This window comes from Notechis scutatus, chromosome 2, assembly GCF_049901735.1.
Source record: "Notechis scutatus isolate UNSWTSFEM ecotype Mainland chromosome 2, rNotScu1.2, whole genome shotgun sequence".
NCBI lineage: Eukaryota > Metazoa > Chordata > Lepidosauria > Squamata > Elapidae > Notechis > Notechis scutatus.
Genome location: NC_142010.1, coordinates 250,791,692 through 250,810,454, shown reverse-complemented (window position 1 = coordinate 250,810,454; position 18,763 = coordinate 250,791,692). Strand labels below are relative to the sequence as shown.

Here is an 18,763-nt window from a genome sequence, read left to right as displayed (position 1 = left end):
GATTAGGTGGGTGATCTTCTTTCTTTGAAATCCATTGGCTGTTAGTACGTTGGTGAGAGTGTTTAGTTCGGTTTTTAGGTGTTGTTCATCAGCTAAGCATTTTGTTCTGGAGATGAGTGTCTCAGCTACGGAATAGATCTGTGCTGGGTGGTGGTGTGAGAGTGCGTGTAGATAGCGGTTTGTATGTGTTTTCTTTTGGTAGATGGTGTGTCCTAGGGAGCCATTGGGTTTTTTGTATACCAAGACATCTAGGAAGGGAAGTTGATTGTTAGCTTCTGTTTCCATGGTGAATTGTATTTTGGGGTGTAGGCTGTTGAGGTGTGTGAGGAAGTTGTTCAGTTTTTCTTTCCCGTGTGGCCAGATTATGAAGGTGTCATCTACGTATCTGAGCCAGAGTTTGGGTTTGTGATCATATTTTTCTAGAGCTTGTGTTTCAAAGTGTTCCATGTAGAGGTTTGCGATGACAGGTGAGAGGGGTGATCCCATGGGTGCTCCTTCTATTTGTTTGTATTTTTGTCCATTGTAGGTGAAGTATGTATTGGATAGACAGTGGTTGGTCAGATCTAGGATGTGCTTGGGGTGGTTGTATTTGTTTTGGATGGCTGTCAAGGCTTCTTTTATTGGCACTTGGGTGAAGAGGATATGACATCAGAAGCTAACTAGTAGGTCGCTGGGTTGTAAGTTTTGTTTCTTTATGATCTCGATGAACTGGAATGAGTTTTTACATGTGAGTTGATGGATTCTGCATAGGGCTGTAGTTGTTTGGCGAGAAATTTGGCTAGGTTTTGTAGAGGTGAGCCTATGGAGCTGACTATTGGTCTAAGTGGAGTTCCTTCTTTGTGTATCTTGGGGAGACCATAAAGCTTAGGGCATCTGGATGATTTCTCTCTGGGTATGATTCTTTGCTGGATTTCTTCACTGATGGGGGAGGCTTTTATTTTGGATCTGGTGGTTTTTTCTAGGTAGGTGGTGGGGTCTGTCTTTAGGGGTTTGTATGTGGGGTCTAGGAGTAGGTTGGTTAACTTGGTTTGGTAGTCAGATGTGTTCATAACCACTGTCGCGTTGCCCTTGTCTGCTGGTAGGATTATTATGCTGGTGTCTTCTTTCAGGTTACGTAGTGCAGTTTGTTCTTCTTTGGATAAGTTGCTTTTGGGTGGTTTGCTAGTGCAGAGGATGTTGGTGATTTCGAGTCTGGTTCTATTAGCCTCATCAGGATTGGTTTTGGTCAGGCTGGTTTCAACTCCGCATATGATGGTTTCTGTGGGGATGTGTTTGGGAGCAACAGCAAAGTTGAATCCTTTTGAAAGGACCTTGGTTTCGGCTTCGGTGAGGATCTTGTCTGAGATGTTGTGCACTGTTTGTTTCATGTGTGGCTGTGAGGGGGAGTTGGTTTCTGGCATTGTTGTAGTTTTCTGAGTTTGTTGGTGTGTGTGTCTGTTTTGAGGGTGGTCTGTGTTTCGCTCTCCAGACAGCGAGTTGTTTGGATTTGTCCCAAAGTAAGGGGTGAATCTTGTTGCTGAGTCTGAGGTGAAGTGTAAGGAGATCTTTGTTGATTTGGTCTAGAGAAATCTTTTTGTGTGAAGTTCATTTCTAATTAGGGCCAATTCTGTTCTTTTATATATATATATATATATATATATATATATAAAAGATATATATATATATATATCTTTGGTTATTCGGGTTTTCTCCCGCGTAAGATTGGAAGTATCTAGGCAACGTTTCGATGATCCACATCCAAAGATCCACATACAAATACCCGCGAGAACCTCAGAAAACAAATATAGATAGATAGATAGATAGATAGATAGATAGATAGATAGAGAGAGAGAGAGAGAGAGATCTAAATTAATAGAGAAATAGCTTGATAGAGTGAATATCCAAACAGCCAAATTAAGAACGCCTGAAAGGCCAAGATAATAAAGAAAGGCCTTCAACAGCTTCCCTGCACAGGCTGACACGGGCCTGGGTGCTCGCTGTTGTGCTGCTGGCTAAGGCTGTGAGGGTTAAGCCAACAATAATACACGGATGGCCTAGAATCTAATAAGAAAATGAGGTGTAATAATTCCTTAGGTTATCAGAAGGAAAAACCTCTGATTGGGAAGGAAAACTACCTCACACAGCTCAAGTTACAAATAGCGTGGCCACGCAGTTTTGTTTTGTTTTTTAAAGTAAAGGCAAAAATAATGGCCGTCATTTTTGGCGCGCGCACGCTTCCCAGCAACAAATTCCCGCCGCGTGGGGAAATGCCTCCGATGGCTTCTCCTTGTGGCTAAAAGGAACGGCAGGGGAAGGGGTGGAAAGAATTCTTACTGCTTTCCACACCAAGACGGCGTTCTGAGGGGAAAACTCAACGATATGACTCGGATGAGAGCGAAAATGCCCACGCCGCTATTGCCGATATAAAGAAAGGCAATGCGGAATCACAATGGTAGTGAGTAGAACAAGCAGATGGGGGGGGGGCTCGGAGCAATGCTGAAGCCGCCCGCTGCTTCGGGTGCGAAACAGCGCTGCCCGAAAATATAAATGATCTCCGACGACCAGATGGAGAGAGCTAACGTCGGGAGATCATAAAGGGATTTGGAGGCTAAAAGCCTGAAAAAAACCCGAACTGGACTATATCCAAACCTGCTGAGTAATACTCCTGTTTTGGCCAAGGAAGAACAAAAAGCACTGCCTATCCACAACGAGGCTGAGCCAAAACTGGGGAACGCTGGGGAGGAGTCCCGTGGAGGAGGAGGAGCGTTCCACAAATTAAGCCCAGCCTAGACATGCAGAGACTGAAGCACCTCCCACTACTGGATGCTCTGAACAGCTCATGGGAGAATGTAGGGTGCAACAACTGAGCTCTGATGACCAGAGAGATGACACTGATGAGACAAAGCACCACAAATATCCTGGAAGAGCTCTTTCAATGTGGTATAATTATGGATGCCCAACTGAAGGAGTTGAGGCAGAGGAGAAACAGGAAGGAGGAAAGAAACTACAGTCTATCTTCCCCCATTGGGTCATTCCTCCAAATGACTTCAGAATACAGCGCGGGAAAGCCCAAGCAAATTGGAGCAACTAAGATATCCCTGTCATTGGGATAGAAGAAAAAGAAAGAAGAAAAGATCAAGGACTATGTTTTTATAGTGAGACCCCTGGACACATAGCCAGATAGTGTCCAGTAAAAGTGCCAGCCACAATAATGGATGGAATAATGGATGGAAACTGAAGAAGGAGAGATTTAACCTGGAAATAAGGAGAAACTTTCTGACAGTGAGAACAATCAACCAATGGAACAGAAGTTGCCCTCGGAAGTTGTGGGAGCATCATCACTGGAGGCTTTCAAGAAGAGATTAGACTGCCAATTGTCAGAAATGGTGTAGGGTCTCAGAAATGGTGTTGGGCTGGGGATTGGACTAGATGACCTACAAGGTCCCTTCTAACTCTGATTACCTGCTCTCTGTTAATAATAAGATGCAGAACTTGTAAAGCAATGGATCACCAAGCCAGCAAGTGCCCAGTTTGATCCCAGACAGCATCTCAGGGAAACTTCACCAGCCCTCACTCCTTGAAGCTTTCTCTCAATTTGACATTTACATCTCATATGTCCCAGGCTCCCACAACAAGCTTCTCATACAATCCAGAAGATGAATGTCCTTAAACTCCCTCTCCCTCCCCCGCTTCCCTCTCTCTCACACACACACACCAGCAACAATCCTGCAACCAAGCAATTTTGAATTTCACCCTAAGGCAGGTCAACACAAAAGGTTGAGAGCAGTAAGGCAAGTTGTTGATCTCTGATTGCATTAAGGCAGTGGTCGGGGAACAGGGGTAAATTACCCCAAATGGGGTAAAACTGAAAATCCTGGGGTAATGAGGACGGTCGCGCTGGCGCGACCGTTCTCATTACCCCCAGGCATTTTATTTCTGACATTCTGTTCGCCTTCGGTGAATGCTGCTGGGATCGGGAATCAAGGACACAAATGAGAGAAGGGAGGGAGGAAGCAACGGAAGCCTGTCCTGCTCTCTGGCTCAGCAGCTTGAGCCCTCCCGCCTCATTCCTCTCTCAGTCGCTTCTCGCTCCTCCACCAGCCCAGGAAGAAACTGCTTCAAAGAAGCGGGGTGGCTTTTCCTGTCGGCGCAGCTCCTCCAAGCGCCCGTTTTACCCCACCCCGCCGCCAATCAATCCAGGTTCAATCCAGTGCTCCGCTCTGCCTGCCTGCCTGCCTCGCTTCTGGTAGTTTCGAGCAGCTTCGGCTGAGAATAATAACTATTCGCCTCTTTTTCTCAGCCAAAGCTGCTCCGAAACTACCAGAAACCAAGGCAGGCAGGCAGGCAGGCAGAACGGAGCACTGGATTGAACTGCGGCGGCGGGCAGGGCGGGGCGGGAGTGAATGGGCGCTTCGGAGGATCTGAAACCACCAGAAATGAAGGCAGGCAGGCAGAACGGAGGATTGAACCGTGGGCGGCGGGGTGGGGGTGAACGGGCGCTTTGGGGAAGCTGCGCCGACAGGAAAAGCCACCCTGCCGGCTTCTTTGAAGCAGTTTCTTCCTGGGCTGGTGAGGAGTGAGAGAGCGACTGAGAGAGGAACGAGGCAGACACCTGAGGGATGGGGCTGAGGGAGGGAGGGAGACACCTGAGGGATGGGGCTGAGGGAGGGAGGGAGACACCTGAGGGATGGGGCTGAGGAGGGAGGGAGACACCTGAGGGATGGGGCTGAGGGAGGGAGGGAGACACCTGAGGGATGAGGCTGAGGGAGGGAGGGAGACACCTGAGGGATGAGGCTGAGGGAGGGAGGGAGACACCTGAGGGATGGGGCTGAGGGAGGGAGGGAGACACCTGAGGGATGAGGCTGAGGGAGGGAGGGAGACACCTGAGGGATGGGGCTGATGAAGGCAGGGCCGAGAGGCGAGGCTTCTCAGCCGTCCTGCAGGGACTATCTGTCGCTCAGGGTTGCAATGAGGAGGCATTGGCGTTCCTTGAACTTGGGAGTTTGCTGGCAGACGTTTTATTACTACTAGGTAACAACATCAGATGTTACCTAATCAGATAATGAAACGTCTGCAAGCAAACCACCAAACTTGACTCTTTCTCTCCCCCCGGTCCTTGAAAAAGTGTTTCTGAGTGAAACTGGTCCCTGGCACAAAAAGGTTGGGGACCACTGGTTTACATACACAAGGACCTGACGCAGTGCAGAGCTCAGAAAACAACGCGAGCCGAGGTGGCTTCAGCTCCTTGATTATGGGTTTACCCAAATTGACGACAAAGGAATAATGAAACCACAGTGTGTTGTTTGTTTGAAAGTACTGACTGCAGAATCTTTCAAAAAGAGTCAATTGAAGAAACACTTGGATAATTTGCACCCACATCTGGCTTCAAAACCACGGGAATATTTTGTCAATTTGGAAATGTCTGTCAAAAGACAAAGATTGGACAGCAACTTTAGAGGTACATTCAATCAATGTTCAGCATCCAAGGCTAGCTTTGAAGTGGCCTGGTTGATTGCCCGAAACAAAAAACCTTATACTATTGGTGAGGATTTGGTTAAACCAGCAGCTTTGAAAATGGCAGAGATTATGTGTGGTCAGAATGAAGCCAAGAAACTAAATTCTGTGCCCTTGTCTGCAAGAGTTGTTAAAGAAAGAGTTTCTATTTTAGCAAAAATGTGAGGCAACAAGTTATTTCCTCAATAAAAGAGAGTAAATACTTTGCTATTCAGCTAGATGAGACTACGGATGTTAGTAGTAATTCTCAGCTGATGGTATATGTCCGCTACAAAGGTTTACATTTAATTGAAGAGGAATTGTTGTTTTGTTCTCCTCTCGACTTGCGATCTCGTGGAATTGATATCTTCAATAAAGTTAATGAATACTTTAATGACGTCAATTTAAAGTGGGAAGACTGCCTTGCTGTGTCTGTTGATGGAGCTCCAGCTATGTTGGGTCATGTTAATGGTTTTGCGGCTTTTGTGAGAGAGAGAAATCCAAAAGTTGAAGTAAACCACTGTATTATCCATCGCCAGGCACTGCTTGTGAAACATTTGGAACCTACATTAGAGGCCGTCATGCATGATGTTATCAAGATTGTCAATGTTGTCAAAGGACATGCACTAAACACGCGATTATTTCGTGAATTATGTAAAGCTGGTGATGCTGAATATACAGACCTACTTTATCATACAGAAGTGAGGTGGCTCTCATGTGGAAATGTTCTGAACCGAGTGTGGGCTCTCAAAACTGAACTTGAAAGTTTTATGGTTGAGCAAAAGCATGTTCTTGCAGAGTTTACAAACCCCTTGTGGGTTGCACATCTTGCATATTTAGCAGATATGTTTGAGCATGTTAATGTATTGAACAAAGAATTGCAAGGAAAAACATAAATATAATTTCAGCCAGAGAAAAGATTTCTGCATTTGGATCAAAGCTTTTATATTGGAGACAAAAAGTTGAACAGAAAAAGATAGCTACCTTTTCAAAGTTAGCTTTGTTCTTGGAAGATTGTGAAAATATTACTTTTGAAGACATCAAGGATACAGTTATAAGGCATCTTACCAAACTCAAAGAGCGGTTCTCTGATTACTTTCCAGATCTTGATTCACATGCTGTCAGTTGGATTGTAGACCCCTTTAAATGTGAAATTTGTGTTGTACCAGAAGAGCCTCAAGGGTTGGCAGAGTCACTTCTTGAGCTTTGATGCAATAATGAAGCACAGATTACATTTGAAAACAAAGCAGATCTGTCAAATTTTTGGATGTCAACACCTGCAAAGGCCTTCAAAATTGCACATGAGGAAGCATTCAAAAAGTTGCTGCCTTTTGCAACAACCTACCTTTGCGAACAAGGATTTTCCATTCTTACGAACATAAAAACAAAGAAAAGAAATCGATTGGACCCGGAAGACTGTATCCATATTGCTCTGACATCAAAATGTCCCAATATTGATGATCTCGTATCCAAGATGAAGCAACATCATTTCTCCAAAACCTGAAGTTTTCAAGTAAGTTGAAGCTTTCAAAGTAATTTTAAATACATCCAATAACATTTTGAATTCAAATAGTGTATGATTTCCTTCCTTTCAAATCAAGGGGTAACGCTCATGTTTATAAATTTTTTGGGGGGTAAAAGGTAAAAAAGTTCCCTGACCCCTGCATTAAGGTATAGCAGAAGCAGGATGCATACTCCAGAGCCCAGGTAAATGAATTCAAGGAAACCTAACAAGGTACTGTTTCACTTTTTCACAATGGCAAAAGGGCAGGTATTGCTCAATGGACATTTGTATACTGTGTGCCTCTTCCTCCAAAGGAGGAAGTACCTGTGCCACAACAACAAACATGGGGATATGCAAAACCCAACAAAGAGCCCTCAGAGAATTTTGGTGGTTCTCTGCATCCATGGAGATATAAGGGGTTAGGTTTCCTTTGGTCATGTATGTCAAAGAGGAAAGCCAATCCCTGGTAAGTCAGCAGGATTGTTTCAACTCTAAACCCCCAAGGAATATTGTTCTTCTAGATTTCTTCACTGATCTTCCCCTGGTGCAGAGTTATATTACCATACTGAGAGTAATGGATTTATTTACCAAATTGGACCATTTCATTTCTTGCAAAGGTCTCCTAATGGCCCCAAAATAGCTCATTTTTTTTAATGTCTTTAGATATAGAGGATTAGTCAATCATGTTATAACTAACAGCGGTAATCAATTTACTTCCAATTTTGGGAAGGGCCTCTTGCAATTGTTAAATATTAAAATTCATTTTTCATCTACCCTTCTGGCTTTCAACAGGAAAGCTAAAAAGATTAACCAGCTGTTGGAGCAATATTTAAAATGCCACATTTCTTACCAACAAGACAACTGGACTGCTTACAATAATGCTGCACAATCTATTGGTGTGTCTTTGTTCCAGGCAACACATGAATTCTACCTGTTTGTTATACCAACATCCAGACAAGAAAGTGCTGTTCCTCACACCACAGATTTCTTCGATGAGAAGCAAGAATCCCAAAGCCTCTTTAAGAAACAGATCAAACTGGCAAAGATATGTACAAAAAAGCAGCAGTTGCACAGACACGAGAAGAGTAGAATTGCAGGAGGAGATTTAATGTGACTTTCTTCAAAAAGTTTAAATTCTGTGAGACCTTCCAAGAAATTAGACTCAAAATATATTGGCTCCTTTCCAGTAACTAAAGAAAGCAAGGCTGATCAGGATACAAAACACAAGTGGTGGAGATAAGCAGATTCCCGCAGAAGGGACGACTGTCATCTCAACTCAAGCAGATGCTTTACAGGACACCTGGTGTGCTTGTGGGGAGCTGCGAGGAGAAGACAGAAGTGATACAGCTATGTTATGTTCTCACAACCCCACAACCTGTTCCTCCTGGAGATTTGGGAGAGGAGGAGGAGTCTAAAGGTGAAAGTAATGTAATCGAATGTGTGCATCACCTTGGGGAATGATGGGAAGAGATATTCCCTAGGAAACAATCAGACAAGAGAGCCCCCAGTGGCATAACAATCCGAGAATTATTTTTTTAGGAAGGGCCAGCCCTAATGGATGAAGGACCTGCTCCCAAAAATGGAGGCCTTCATGCAGTGAACTCAGTATATATCAAATCAAAGATGACCACCTTCCCTGTGTATCAAATCAAAGATGGCCGCCTTCCCTGTATTTGTAACCATTCCCACTGTTCCTGCTATCTTATGTGCTGTCCCAGAGTGATCAGGTAGTATGGATTTATGGATTTGGCTCTTCAAGCTTCCTGGTCTGCTGCTGTTCCCTGGTCTTGCTGTCCTCTTCTGAGGCAGTGATGGGTACAAAAAGTGTGTGAGAGAGATGGATGACATTCATTCTCCTCTTCTGGATTGCTGTGTGAAGAGTGGCCTCTTTTGCACAGTACATTTCATGCAGTAAACCACTACCTGAGTCAGAGCTACTTAGTACTAATTCTGGTAGCATTTAGCCACATGGGTTGGATCAACTTTTGATGAATACACCTCTGGCTCAGTCCAGAATGAACCTAGTATCTCCTAAGACCTTCCCTGACAAGAAAGCTGGCAAACTCCATGCTATCATTAGCTCCTGCCCCATTGCCTAAGCAGGGGACAGTGACACCAGGTGTTCGGTGTTACAACAAACAATTTTGTGGCTGCCAGGACTTTGCCAGTGAGTTGTGTAATGAAACTTTGCTTTTTAAAACTACGTTCCATCTTTAAGAAGTGATTTAGTTGGGATTTAAAAATTATTGGGTTACGGCTTGGACAACATGACTGACCCCAATCAAATCTGGGGCAGCTTTGAATTAAAATTAACTTTCCTGGCCACGGCTCTCTGGGTTTTGATGTTCACATGTTATTAGTCCACCCAGCTCAATGAAATTTTTTTCCTTACCAACCTAGCCATTAAGCAACTATACTGGGAATATTAACTTGAGTGCCTACCTCTTATAAAGACAGCCTGGGTAATATTCATTCTCCTTTTTGTTGTTAGAACTTCCTAAATAAAGTTCTCAAGTCTGGAGAGTTGATTCATTAAGAAGAATATGAGACAACAATCCTTTTTTTTTTCCCAAAAAATTTTGCAGATAAAATCTGCAAGGTGATATGGATCTTCATGATGCAGCTGTCACCCCTTTTTGTGTGCATTGACATTGAGTGCATGTTAAAAGGAGGTAGGGCTAGCATTGTGATACTCCAGCCACCATCTTGCACAGTCACCATCTTGCCCTACTCTGCCTCCACTGCAGAAATAGCTGCATAGAGTGTTTTGCCCAGCTAGAAAAGGTTTACAAACTCTTTTTGGTTTGGTTATGAAAAAGATCAAGGCAGAAACTACTAAATGCCTTTTCACTGTTAGTAAAAGTTGTCTTAGAAGCCAACTAGCTAGGTAGCTAAGGCATGTTAACAGTTCTGGTCTAAGATGGAAAACGAATGGGAAATTAGGCAAATGTGCATGATGTCCATCCCAACTGCGTCATAATTTCTGAACCTTCTAAAATTGAGTAACGATGACAAACCCAAACGGAAAGAACCGCTTTTGAAATATAGACACCCATAATCTGTAAACTAGCATTTCTGTTCTGGGTAGTTTTTATTATTGCCCAGAGATCTCCCAACGGTTAGTTATTTTATACTCTTCTTCTGGGCAAGATTGTCCCATCTGGTTCTGTGTAGTGCAATCCAGCAATGTGGACTGTCTGTGCTACATCAGCACCATTCTTTCTTTTACAGATGATATAGAATCATGCCATTAATGTTTGTTTTGGGGGGGGGGGGAATCTAATAGGCATTTTATCAGTTGGTTTGGTACATCAGTTGGGGACCACTCTAAAAAAAATGACCCAGAAACATTTTAAATAGATAAAATAATGACAGTTATACTGGTACAACAACAACAACAACAACAAATATGCTTCTTCTTCTTGTATCTCATTTGGCTGAGAATTTTATTCTGCTGCATCTTTAGCCATAGAAGCAAGTTGAAGAAGGGCACAGTATGCATCTTATTTTGTCATCAAATGATCAATAGCCTCTACTTTCATCAATCCTGGTTTCCATCTGGTTGCAATGAAATATTTCCATCTTATTGGAGTGGACTAGAAGTCCTCCAAGATCCCTTCGAACTCTGTTATTCTGTCAGGACCCATAGCCTAAGGTTTTCTTTGTGTTGACCTCCTAAGTTGTGAGTTTTTCTTCCAACAGTATTGTAATCAGTTACTGGTATGCCTTTGAAACTGTTGTTGATCTCTAATATGGGCATAGAATTATAGCTTCCCCAAATTGATGCTTCTTGTGGCAAATTTCTTCTGTTGGGTATCTTATTGGAAAATGTAATTGTTATACCAGAATGCAGTATTTTTCATTGGGCTGAGCATGATCTTGATTTTTGAGAAGGAAAGCAGTCCTTCTCAAAAGCGAGAAATCAATGCCATCATGACTCATTCTAAACCAACTTAGAAGGATATAACTCTGTCTTGGGAAAATTGAGGTTTGTTTTTTTAATTTCTGTCAAGATGGGAATGAGACTGTGGAGTCCTTGGTGCTTTCTGAGTCTGGATGTTTGCTTGCAATATTTCATGACCTGACTAAGTAATATCATCAGTGGTAGTGAATGTGGGGTTGGTTCCCTTTTTATAACGGTAGTTTGACCTGTCAGTCAAACCACCATTTTCCCTTTGGTTTTACACACCAATCAAAAGAGACAATTTTAAAAAGCTACAGAAGAAAAAGACCAGAATAAAAGACCAGAATTCCATGAACCAACACCCAGATAAGCAGGGTAACACCAGACAGTCAAGCAGAAAACAAGACTATAATGAAGGGTACCAAGGAGAAAAACCACACCCCACCAACACTGGCAGGGCAACCACTTTATATAGATAGGGAGCAACACACACACACACTACCACTGATGATATTTAATTGCATAATGAAACATCTGCAAGCAAACAAGGCCAGACAGCAACGAAAATTCCACGGCTCAACCCTGAACTACATATATTCTCTTCTGTCTCAAACATTATTTGAGCCCTGTCAGAAGATGCAGCAAATTGAGAATACTGATTTAAATCATCACAGAGTCTCTACTGTGTGCCTCTCTTTGATGGTCAAAAATCAGAGAACTCCTTTTTATATAAATTATATTAAAAGGCATAAGCTTTTGTGAGCTGCAGTCCCTTGTGATAGACTAGTTTACTCACACATCATATATATTTTCCTCTGGAAGAATGTAAAATAAAAGGGGCCACGCCAGATGACTAAAGTAGTTCAAGTCCACACAGTTTATTTATTAAAAAAAAAAAGATTGGGATGGTCTGTATCATATCTAGACTGTAGTAACTTCAAATGGTTGAATGCTGAGAAGATTGGAGCTGAAAGAGAGAGAAGCTAACAGGCAAGAAATAATTGACTGGCTGAAATTACTTCAAAGGCTGAGGATGAGCTTAAATCTGGACTTCAGATTAGTCTAACCCTTTAACCCTTCAGTCAAATTGGCTGTTCATACTGTGTTGACTTATAGCCTCTGTCCTAATCGTAAACCATTGGTCTACTAATATTGCATGTTGGCCTGGAGGGCAATAAAAGGAATACCAACAAGATTTTCGTGTACTTTTCTTTTTAAAATACAAGGATCTTCATTAAAATGTAGAATTCAAATCCCACTTCCCATCTAGACATCAGGGAGACTTGAAACAAATTGATTTTATTAATGCAAAGGATACTAATACGGTTTAGATCAGTGATCCCCAACCTTCTGGCTCGGCAGATTGACGAGAGCAGTGGAGGGGGGGGAGAGGAGATGGTTTTATGCGTGCACACACACATTGCTTGTACAAATGCAGCTCTGTGTGTGTGCTCTCGCCCACCACTTCCATGGCCTGGCTCCAAACGGGCTGCAGCCCAGCATTGGCCCAGGGATTGGGGAGCCCGGTTTAGATTATCAGATTCCCCCCTTTTTTTAGAGATAAACAAAGGGGGACACAGTGGCTCAGTGGGTAAGACGCAGAGCTTGTCGATCAGAAAGGTCAGCAGTTCGAATTCCTCGTGTTGCATAATGGAGTGAGCTCCCATTACTAGTCCCAGCTTCTGCTAACCTAGCAGTTTGAAAGCATGTAAACATGCAAGTAGAAAAATAGGGACCACTTTGGTGGGAAGGTAACAACGTTCTGTGCGCCTTTGGTGTTTAGTCATGCCGGCCACATGACCACGGAAACATCTTCGGACAGCGCTGGCTCTTTGGCTTTGTAATGGAGATGAAGGTCAGCAGTTCGCCTTGTTGTAATGGAGCCGGAAATTCTAGAGCCGGAAATGACTAGCACGTATGTGCGAGGGGAACTTTTACCTTTACCTTATAAACAAACAGAAGTAAAAGAGCTCTGAAAAGAATAAGAGATTAAATATAGTAAGCAAGGGATCTAACAATATTATGGAGGTTTCAGTTTTCCAATATATCATTAATTATCTTTGAATAGTTGAATATATTATATTATATCTTAATTTAAAAAATTAAGAAACTTTCAGAGAAGGATAAGCTTTGTGCTGAAAATAAATATAAAGAACTGTGGTCAGTATAATATAAATCACAGACTGAAATAAGCTATAATAAGTTGGATTGATATTGAGAATCTATTCTCATTTAAATACCTCATGAAACTAAAATACAGACTGTTTTATATAGAGAACCCCACATTTTGGATGAGGTACAAATCCATGTATTAAGTTACACTCCAGAAATGGTTTCTATTTTGAATTGAATTCTAGGTCAGCTTTATTTTTAAGGTGTGAAGTTATTCTAGTCCTTCACTTTTATTCCCACAACTTTGTTAACCATCCTTCTAAGGAGGAAATCAAATAATCTTTCCATACTGGAAATTCAGTATGAAACATACTAATTCAGTATACTTTGATTAGTAAAGTTCAACAAAAAAAGATGGCAAGTTGAAATGGGAACTAAGGCTTTAGCATTAGTTTCATTCTAGTCTTGATCATTTTTCAGAGTTGTTTAGCTTTACAAGGTAAGGTTAAGGTTAAAGAAGTCTATTTTCTTCCTTCTAAACCAGCTGTCGCCAACCAGTGGGCTGCAGCCCACTGGTGGGCCGTGAGAAAATTTTAGTGGGCCGCAGCATGCTGAGGCGGGGAGGTGGGGCAATCCTGCAGTCTCCCGTGTCATGGCTGCTGCCTCAGTGCATCGAGAAGGCCGAGCAGCAGCGGGAAGAGTGCGGACCTCCTGAGCCAAAGGAAGCAGAGGGGGAGGCGAGGGGGAGGCTCGACCCCCTCTTCCTCCTCGCCAGAAGCGCTCACACCCTTAGCGGGAAGGAGGCGGCTTGTTGGGGGCCAGAGGGGCAGTGAGTGCTTTGCGTGTGAGTGCTTCTGTCAAGGAAAAGAAGCTGAGGGGGACGCAGGAGATCGCACCCTCGCCTCACAGGCCAGGAAACACCTGGGAAGAGCTCCAATGCCGCGATCTCCCATGCCCCTGCCTTCAGGAGCTTCTCTTCCTTGCCAGAAGCGCTCACATGCTCAGCGGGAAGGAGGAGGCTTGTCGAGGGCCAGAGGGGCGGTGAGCACTTTGCGCATGAGCATTTCTGTCGATAAGGAAGAGAAGCTTCTGGGGAGGGGCAAGACTCGCCCTTGCAACATCTTCCCTTGAGGGCATCACTGGCAGCCGCTCAACCTCCTCAGTGCACGGACACAAGAGGCAGGAGGTGACACCAATTCAGAGGATCCTTTCCTCTCACCCCCACCCCGTCTCAGGCCAGGCCTATGCCATGATCTCCCACGCGTGTGAGTCCATCCGCCCCAGTATCACCCCTGTTGCCCCACCTTCCCGACAGCCATCTGGTCTTCAGCACGTGGCTCGTCACCCCAGAGTGGAGGGTGCCCACTGTGCTGAACCATGCACGCCCACGCCCGCCGTGACCCCTTTCGGCTTGGACTCTGGGTTTGTGACTGGTATGTCTTAACGGGGATCAGGATGACTTCGCCTCGCCTGCGGGACCACTGAGTAGCAGCTGCCACCTCCTTTCTCCACACACCAAGTATTACCACGGGAAAGAGAGCAGCTGGGATATCAGTGTAGCTGCTCGGTTAGTTTGTAATCTCCCTACCCGGAGAAGGAGGTGCTGGAGGAGGAGAGGAGGCAGTAGTGGAGAAGCCAGCCAGGTGTTAAAGACACGGGGTGCGGGGGGAGGCTTCCAGCCCAGCCCTCCTTCCCTCCCCCAACTCCAGCAGCCACACCTGGCAAAGGAGGGAGAGGTTTCCTCTGACTTGGGGGAGATATGAAATGACCGGAGACCAGATTTGAGAGGGGTGGGGTGCTCTGCTTTTCTTGCTATATATTGTTATAATTAAATAAGCATTTTTATATTTAAAAATATTTATTTATTTATATATATGTGTATATATTAAAATTAATTTTAAATAGTACATTTTTATATTAAACATATTATCTTTTTTAGTGGTCCTCTGGATTTAAAAGTATGAGTTTGGTAGTCCCTGAGGTCCAAAAGGTTGGCGACCCCATATATATATATCTCTTGTCTGACTCTTGTCTAGCAGGGGACTCCAAACTCGGCAACTTTAAGTCTTGTGGACTTCAAGTCCCAGGACTCTTCAGCCAGGCATGCTGACTAAGAAGTTTAGTCCACAAGTATTAAAGTTGCCAAGTTTGGAAAGCCCTGTTCTAGGTTGGAGCTCCTCCACCTCCTGTCTCCCAAGGTTATCCTCACAGCCCTTTATTTCAGGGGTCTCCAACTTTGGCAACTTTAAGACTTGTGGACTTCAAGTCCCAGAATTCCTCAGACAGCAAAGCTGACAATTCTGGGAGTTGAAGTCCACAAGTTGCCAAGGTTGGAGACCCTTGCTCTCTATAATATGATACTGCTGCTAAAAAAGCAAATGTAGCTGACGCCGCATTATTAGATAACTTGAGGAATAGTCATTCTCCTCTGTTCTGCTTTGGTAAACACCAGACTTCGAGAAGATTTCTGACAAACTTGAATAGCTTTGGGAATCTGAGGATGATCAGGAGACCAGAGAGTAAATCCTGTGAAGAGAGATTCAAGGAACTGTGTAGTCTTTGTATCAAGAAAAGATAACTATCGCGGGACTGTTCAAATGTCTGAAAGAAGGTCGCTCAGAAGAAATTCAAGAAAGGTTTTCTGCAGTTCCACAGCGTGGGATGCAGAATAATGGGTTTACCTTAGAAGAAGGCAGGGTCTGCTTGAATGTTAGAAAAAAAAATTCTTGACAGTAAGATCAATTCAGCAGTGGAACCAAACCCTCAAAGCGGCAGATACCACTTTATTGGTTGCAATCAAAGAGAGGCAATATAAACAGAAGAAGGGAAATCTGTTCCTAGGAACTTACTATCTAATTTCATCTTAATGGAAGAGTGAAGATGGTAGAAATGGAAAATTGTAAGAAATGAAGACAAGTGAATAAATACTTGTACCTTACATTGTAGTGTACAAGTTGTTCTCAATCCGGATGTGTAAAAGGACAAAGACTCAAGTCCGTTGCAAACAATTGTAGCTAATGGCCATTTTATTGTTATTATCTTGAATGATGGTATTTCATAATGTGAACAATGTTTATTTCAAAGGTTTGTGGTAGGTCGTAACCCACTCTGTACCGTGGAGTATTTGTGCCTATGCTGATTGTCGCAATTTTTTCAATTCTGTAGAAGACCTGCAGTATCTGCCAGATGTTGCTTCCAAATTTGTGCAGTTTTGCATCACATCAGAGGATACATCAGCATAAATCTCCATATACATGTCCTGAATGTGGGGCCATTTGCAGATCAGTCCACTTCCAAACTCATGTCACAAAGAATTGCCTGCATTATACAAGAAGAGTTGGATTCCGGTTAGTATGACGAGAATGGGGATTTAAAACTATTCGAATATATACAAAAATCACACACCGTTGGGACCGGAAAGGAAGAATTCGTCTCTTTTGTCACTGTCTTGATCCTCTCTTATCTTGCTGATGAAGGGGAGGTGGGGATGTAGGAGCATCATGGGAAATTCTTCTCATCATAAAATATTTCAAATCAAATCAAACTAACTGCTGTCTCTCACAGAGGATCAAGTTGCACAGGTAGTCCTTGACTTACAACCGTTCATTTAGTGAGCGTTCAAAGTTGGAACCGCATTGAAAAAAGGTGACCTACAACTGTTTTTTTTCAGAGTTACGGCCTTTGCAGCATGATCCCCATGATCAAAATTTGGGATCAAATTTGAAAGTTTGAATGTTTGGTCATATTTATGACCGTTGCAACGTCCTGGGATCATGTGATCCCCTTTTGCGACCTTCTGACGAGCAAAGTCAATGGGGAAGCCAGATTTCACTTAACAACCAGGTTAGTAACTTATCAACTGCAGTGATTCACTTAACAGTGGTGGCAAAAAATGGTCATCAAATGGGGCAAAAGTCACTCGACAAATGTCTTCACTGAACAGAAATGTTGGGCTCAATTGTGGTTGTAAGTCAAGGACTATCTGTATTTATAACTTTCGTTTTTGCTTGTTAAATAGCGATTTATATTTTTGGGTGGGGTGTTTACTTAAGTTAGTTTCTTGGAACAGCCTCAAGGGTTGCTTATCCGATCACAGCCCCGGACTCTTCCTTCTGTTCTTCAGGGCCATTCCCTATGCCAGGGGTGTGAACCTCGCTGGATGCGTCATGTGCTGGCCACGCCCACCTCCGGTCTAGTGAAGGAGGGGAAAGTTGCGATATGTCATGTGACGACAATGTATTGTTGCAAGTTTGACACCTCTGCCCTATGTCCTCTACACTTATACAAAGATACAATTTATACCGCATTTTACACACTGCTTAAGATTTAAGGCGACAATTGCAAATGATGATAAAGCACCACAATGCTTCAACTGAGCTAATGTATCCCAAGTCAATGCCCAAATGCTCTTATGAAAAATTTTGGGGCTCAATTCCATCTTCAAGGCAATAAAAATAGGGCCATCTGCATCTTAGAGGGCAAAGTATTTCCAGAGTGTAGAGCAGTGTTTTTCAAACATAACTTTAAGAGAGGTGGGCATGCTGGCTGGAATTGAAGTCCACATATCTTAAAAGTTGCCAAATTTGAAGATATTGGTGTGCTTTCACTTCCTCACTTTACACAGGATGGAGTTCAACAACTTCCCATGTGTAATATGGATCAAGAAAGTTTGGTTCAAAATGTCTTCGATGAAAGCTAATTTTGCTTGATCATCACTTAGAGCTCATAAAATATGTGATAGCAATAGCACTTAGACTTATATACCGCTTTACAGTGCCTTACAGCTTCTTTAAGTGGTTTACAGAGTCAGCCTATTGCCCCCAACAATCTGGGTCCTCATTTTACCCACCTGGGAAGGATGGAAGGCTGAGTCAACCTTGAGCCTGGTGAGATTCGAACTACCAAATTGTAGGCAGTTAGCAAAAGTAGCCTGCAGTACTGCACTCTAACCACTGCGCCACCACGGTTCTTCTATTGTCACCCTGAGAACACATTTTTCATAGTTTATATCTAAGCCAATTGCAACATCTATCCCATTGCAATTATATGGCTCTATATTATGATGATGTTTATTATGGTTTTATCTTAATTTAATATATTTAAATTTATGTATTTAAATTTATACACACACACACACACTTTATTTTGCCATACCCTAAAATTTTTTTAAAAAAATCTAAGCCATAGGTTAATATCATAAATTTGAAAAGCTGTTTCCTGATACAGAAGGAAAGATATACTGTCTTATCTTTTTTTCTCTCCCCCTTTTAAATTATTCTGTATTTATTTTTCAAGATTGTATTTATTAAGTTGTCATCATTTTTATTAGCTGTGCCCTGCTGTCAGATATAAAGCCAAATAGCAATATTGAAAACCAACAGAGCGCATGTCCTCAGAGGCCTGAGATGTGAATTTTTCCTTACTGCTGTCGCTGTTCACGCTCCCCCAGCTGTGTCTTGACCTCCTGCACAAGGAATGTTAGGGAAGTTTTCCCGTGTCATACAGCTGCCAAAAGAGCAGATGCCTTGGCTGTCTCTTCTTTTGTACTGCTGGAAAGACAGCTGTAGATCTTTTAAAAATTATTATTTCTTGTGAATTTCTTTGATTTTCAGGATGTCTCTGTACTCAGATTTGTGTTTCATGGTGGCCTATTATTTTAGGAAGGAAAAACTCTCCCTATTCGTCTTTGGAGATTCTCAGTTATCCAAGTCATGGTTATCCCAAAGATGCTTTTCCAAGAAGCAACTTCGTCTTTGGAGATTCTCAGTTAT

General features: G+C 42.9%; 1 protein-coding gene across 6 annotated transcripts in view; it reads left to right on the top strand.

The window, feature by feature from the left end:
* The window catches only part of ZNF532 (zinc finger protein 532), an 88,893-nt gene that overhangs the window by 45,531 nt on the left and 24,599 nt on the right, over window positions 1-18,763 (top strand). For all 6 annotated transcript variants that reach the window (XM_087958561.1, XM_026666370.2, XM_026666369.2 and 3 more), the window contains exon 3: window positions 16,158-16,339. In XM_087958561.1, the coding sequence (XP_087814687.1) occupies window positions 16,158-16,339 (182 nt within the window). The remainder of the gene's footprint in view (window positions 1-16,157; window positions 16,340-18,763) is intronic.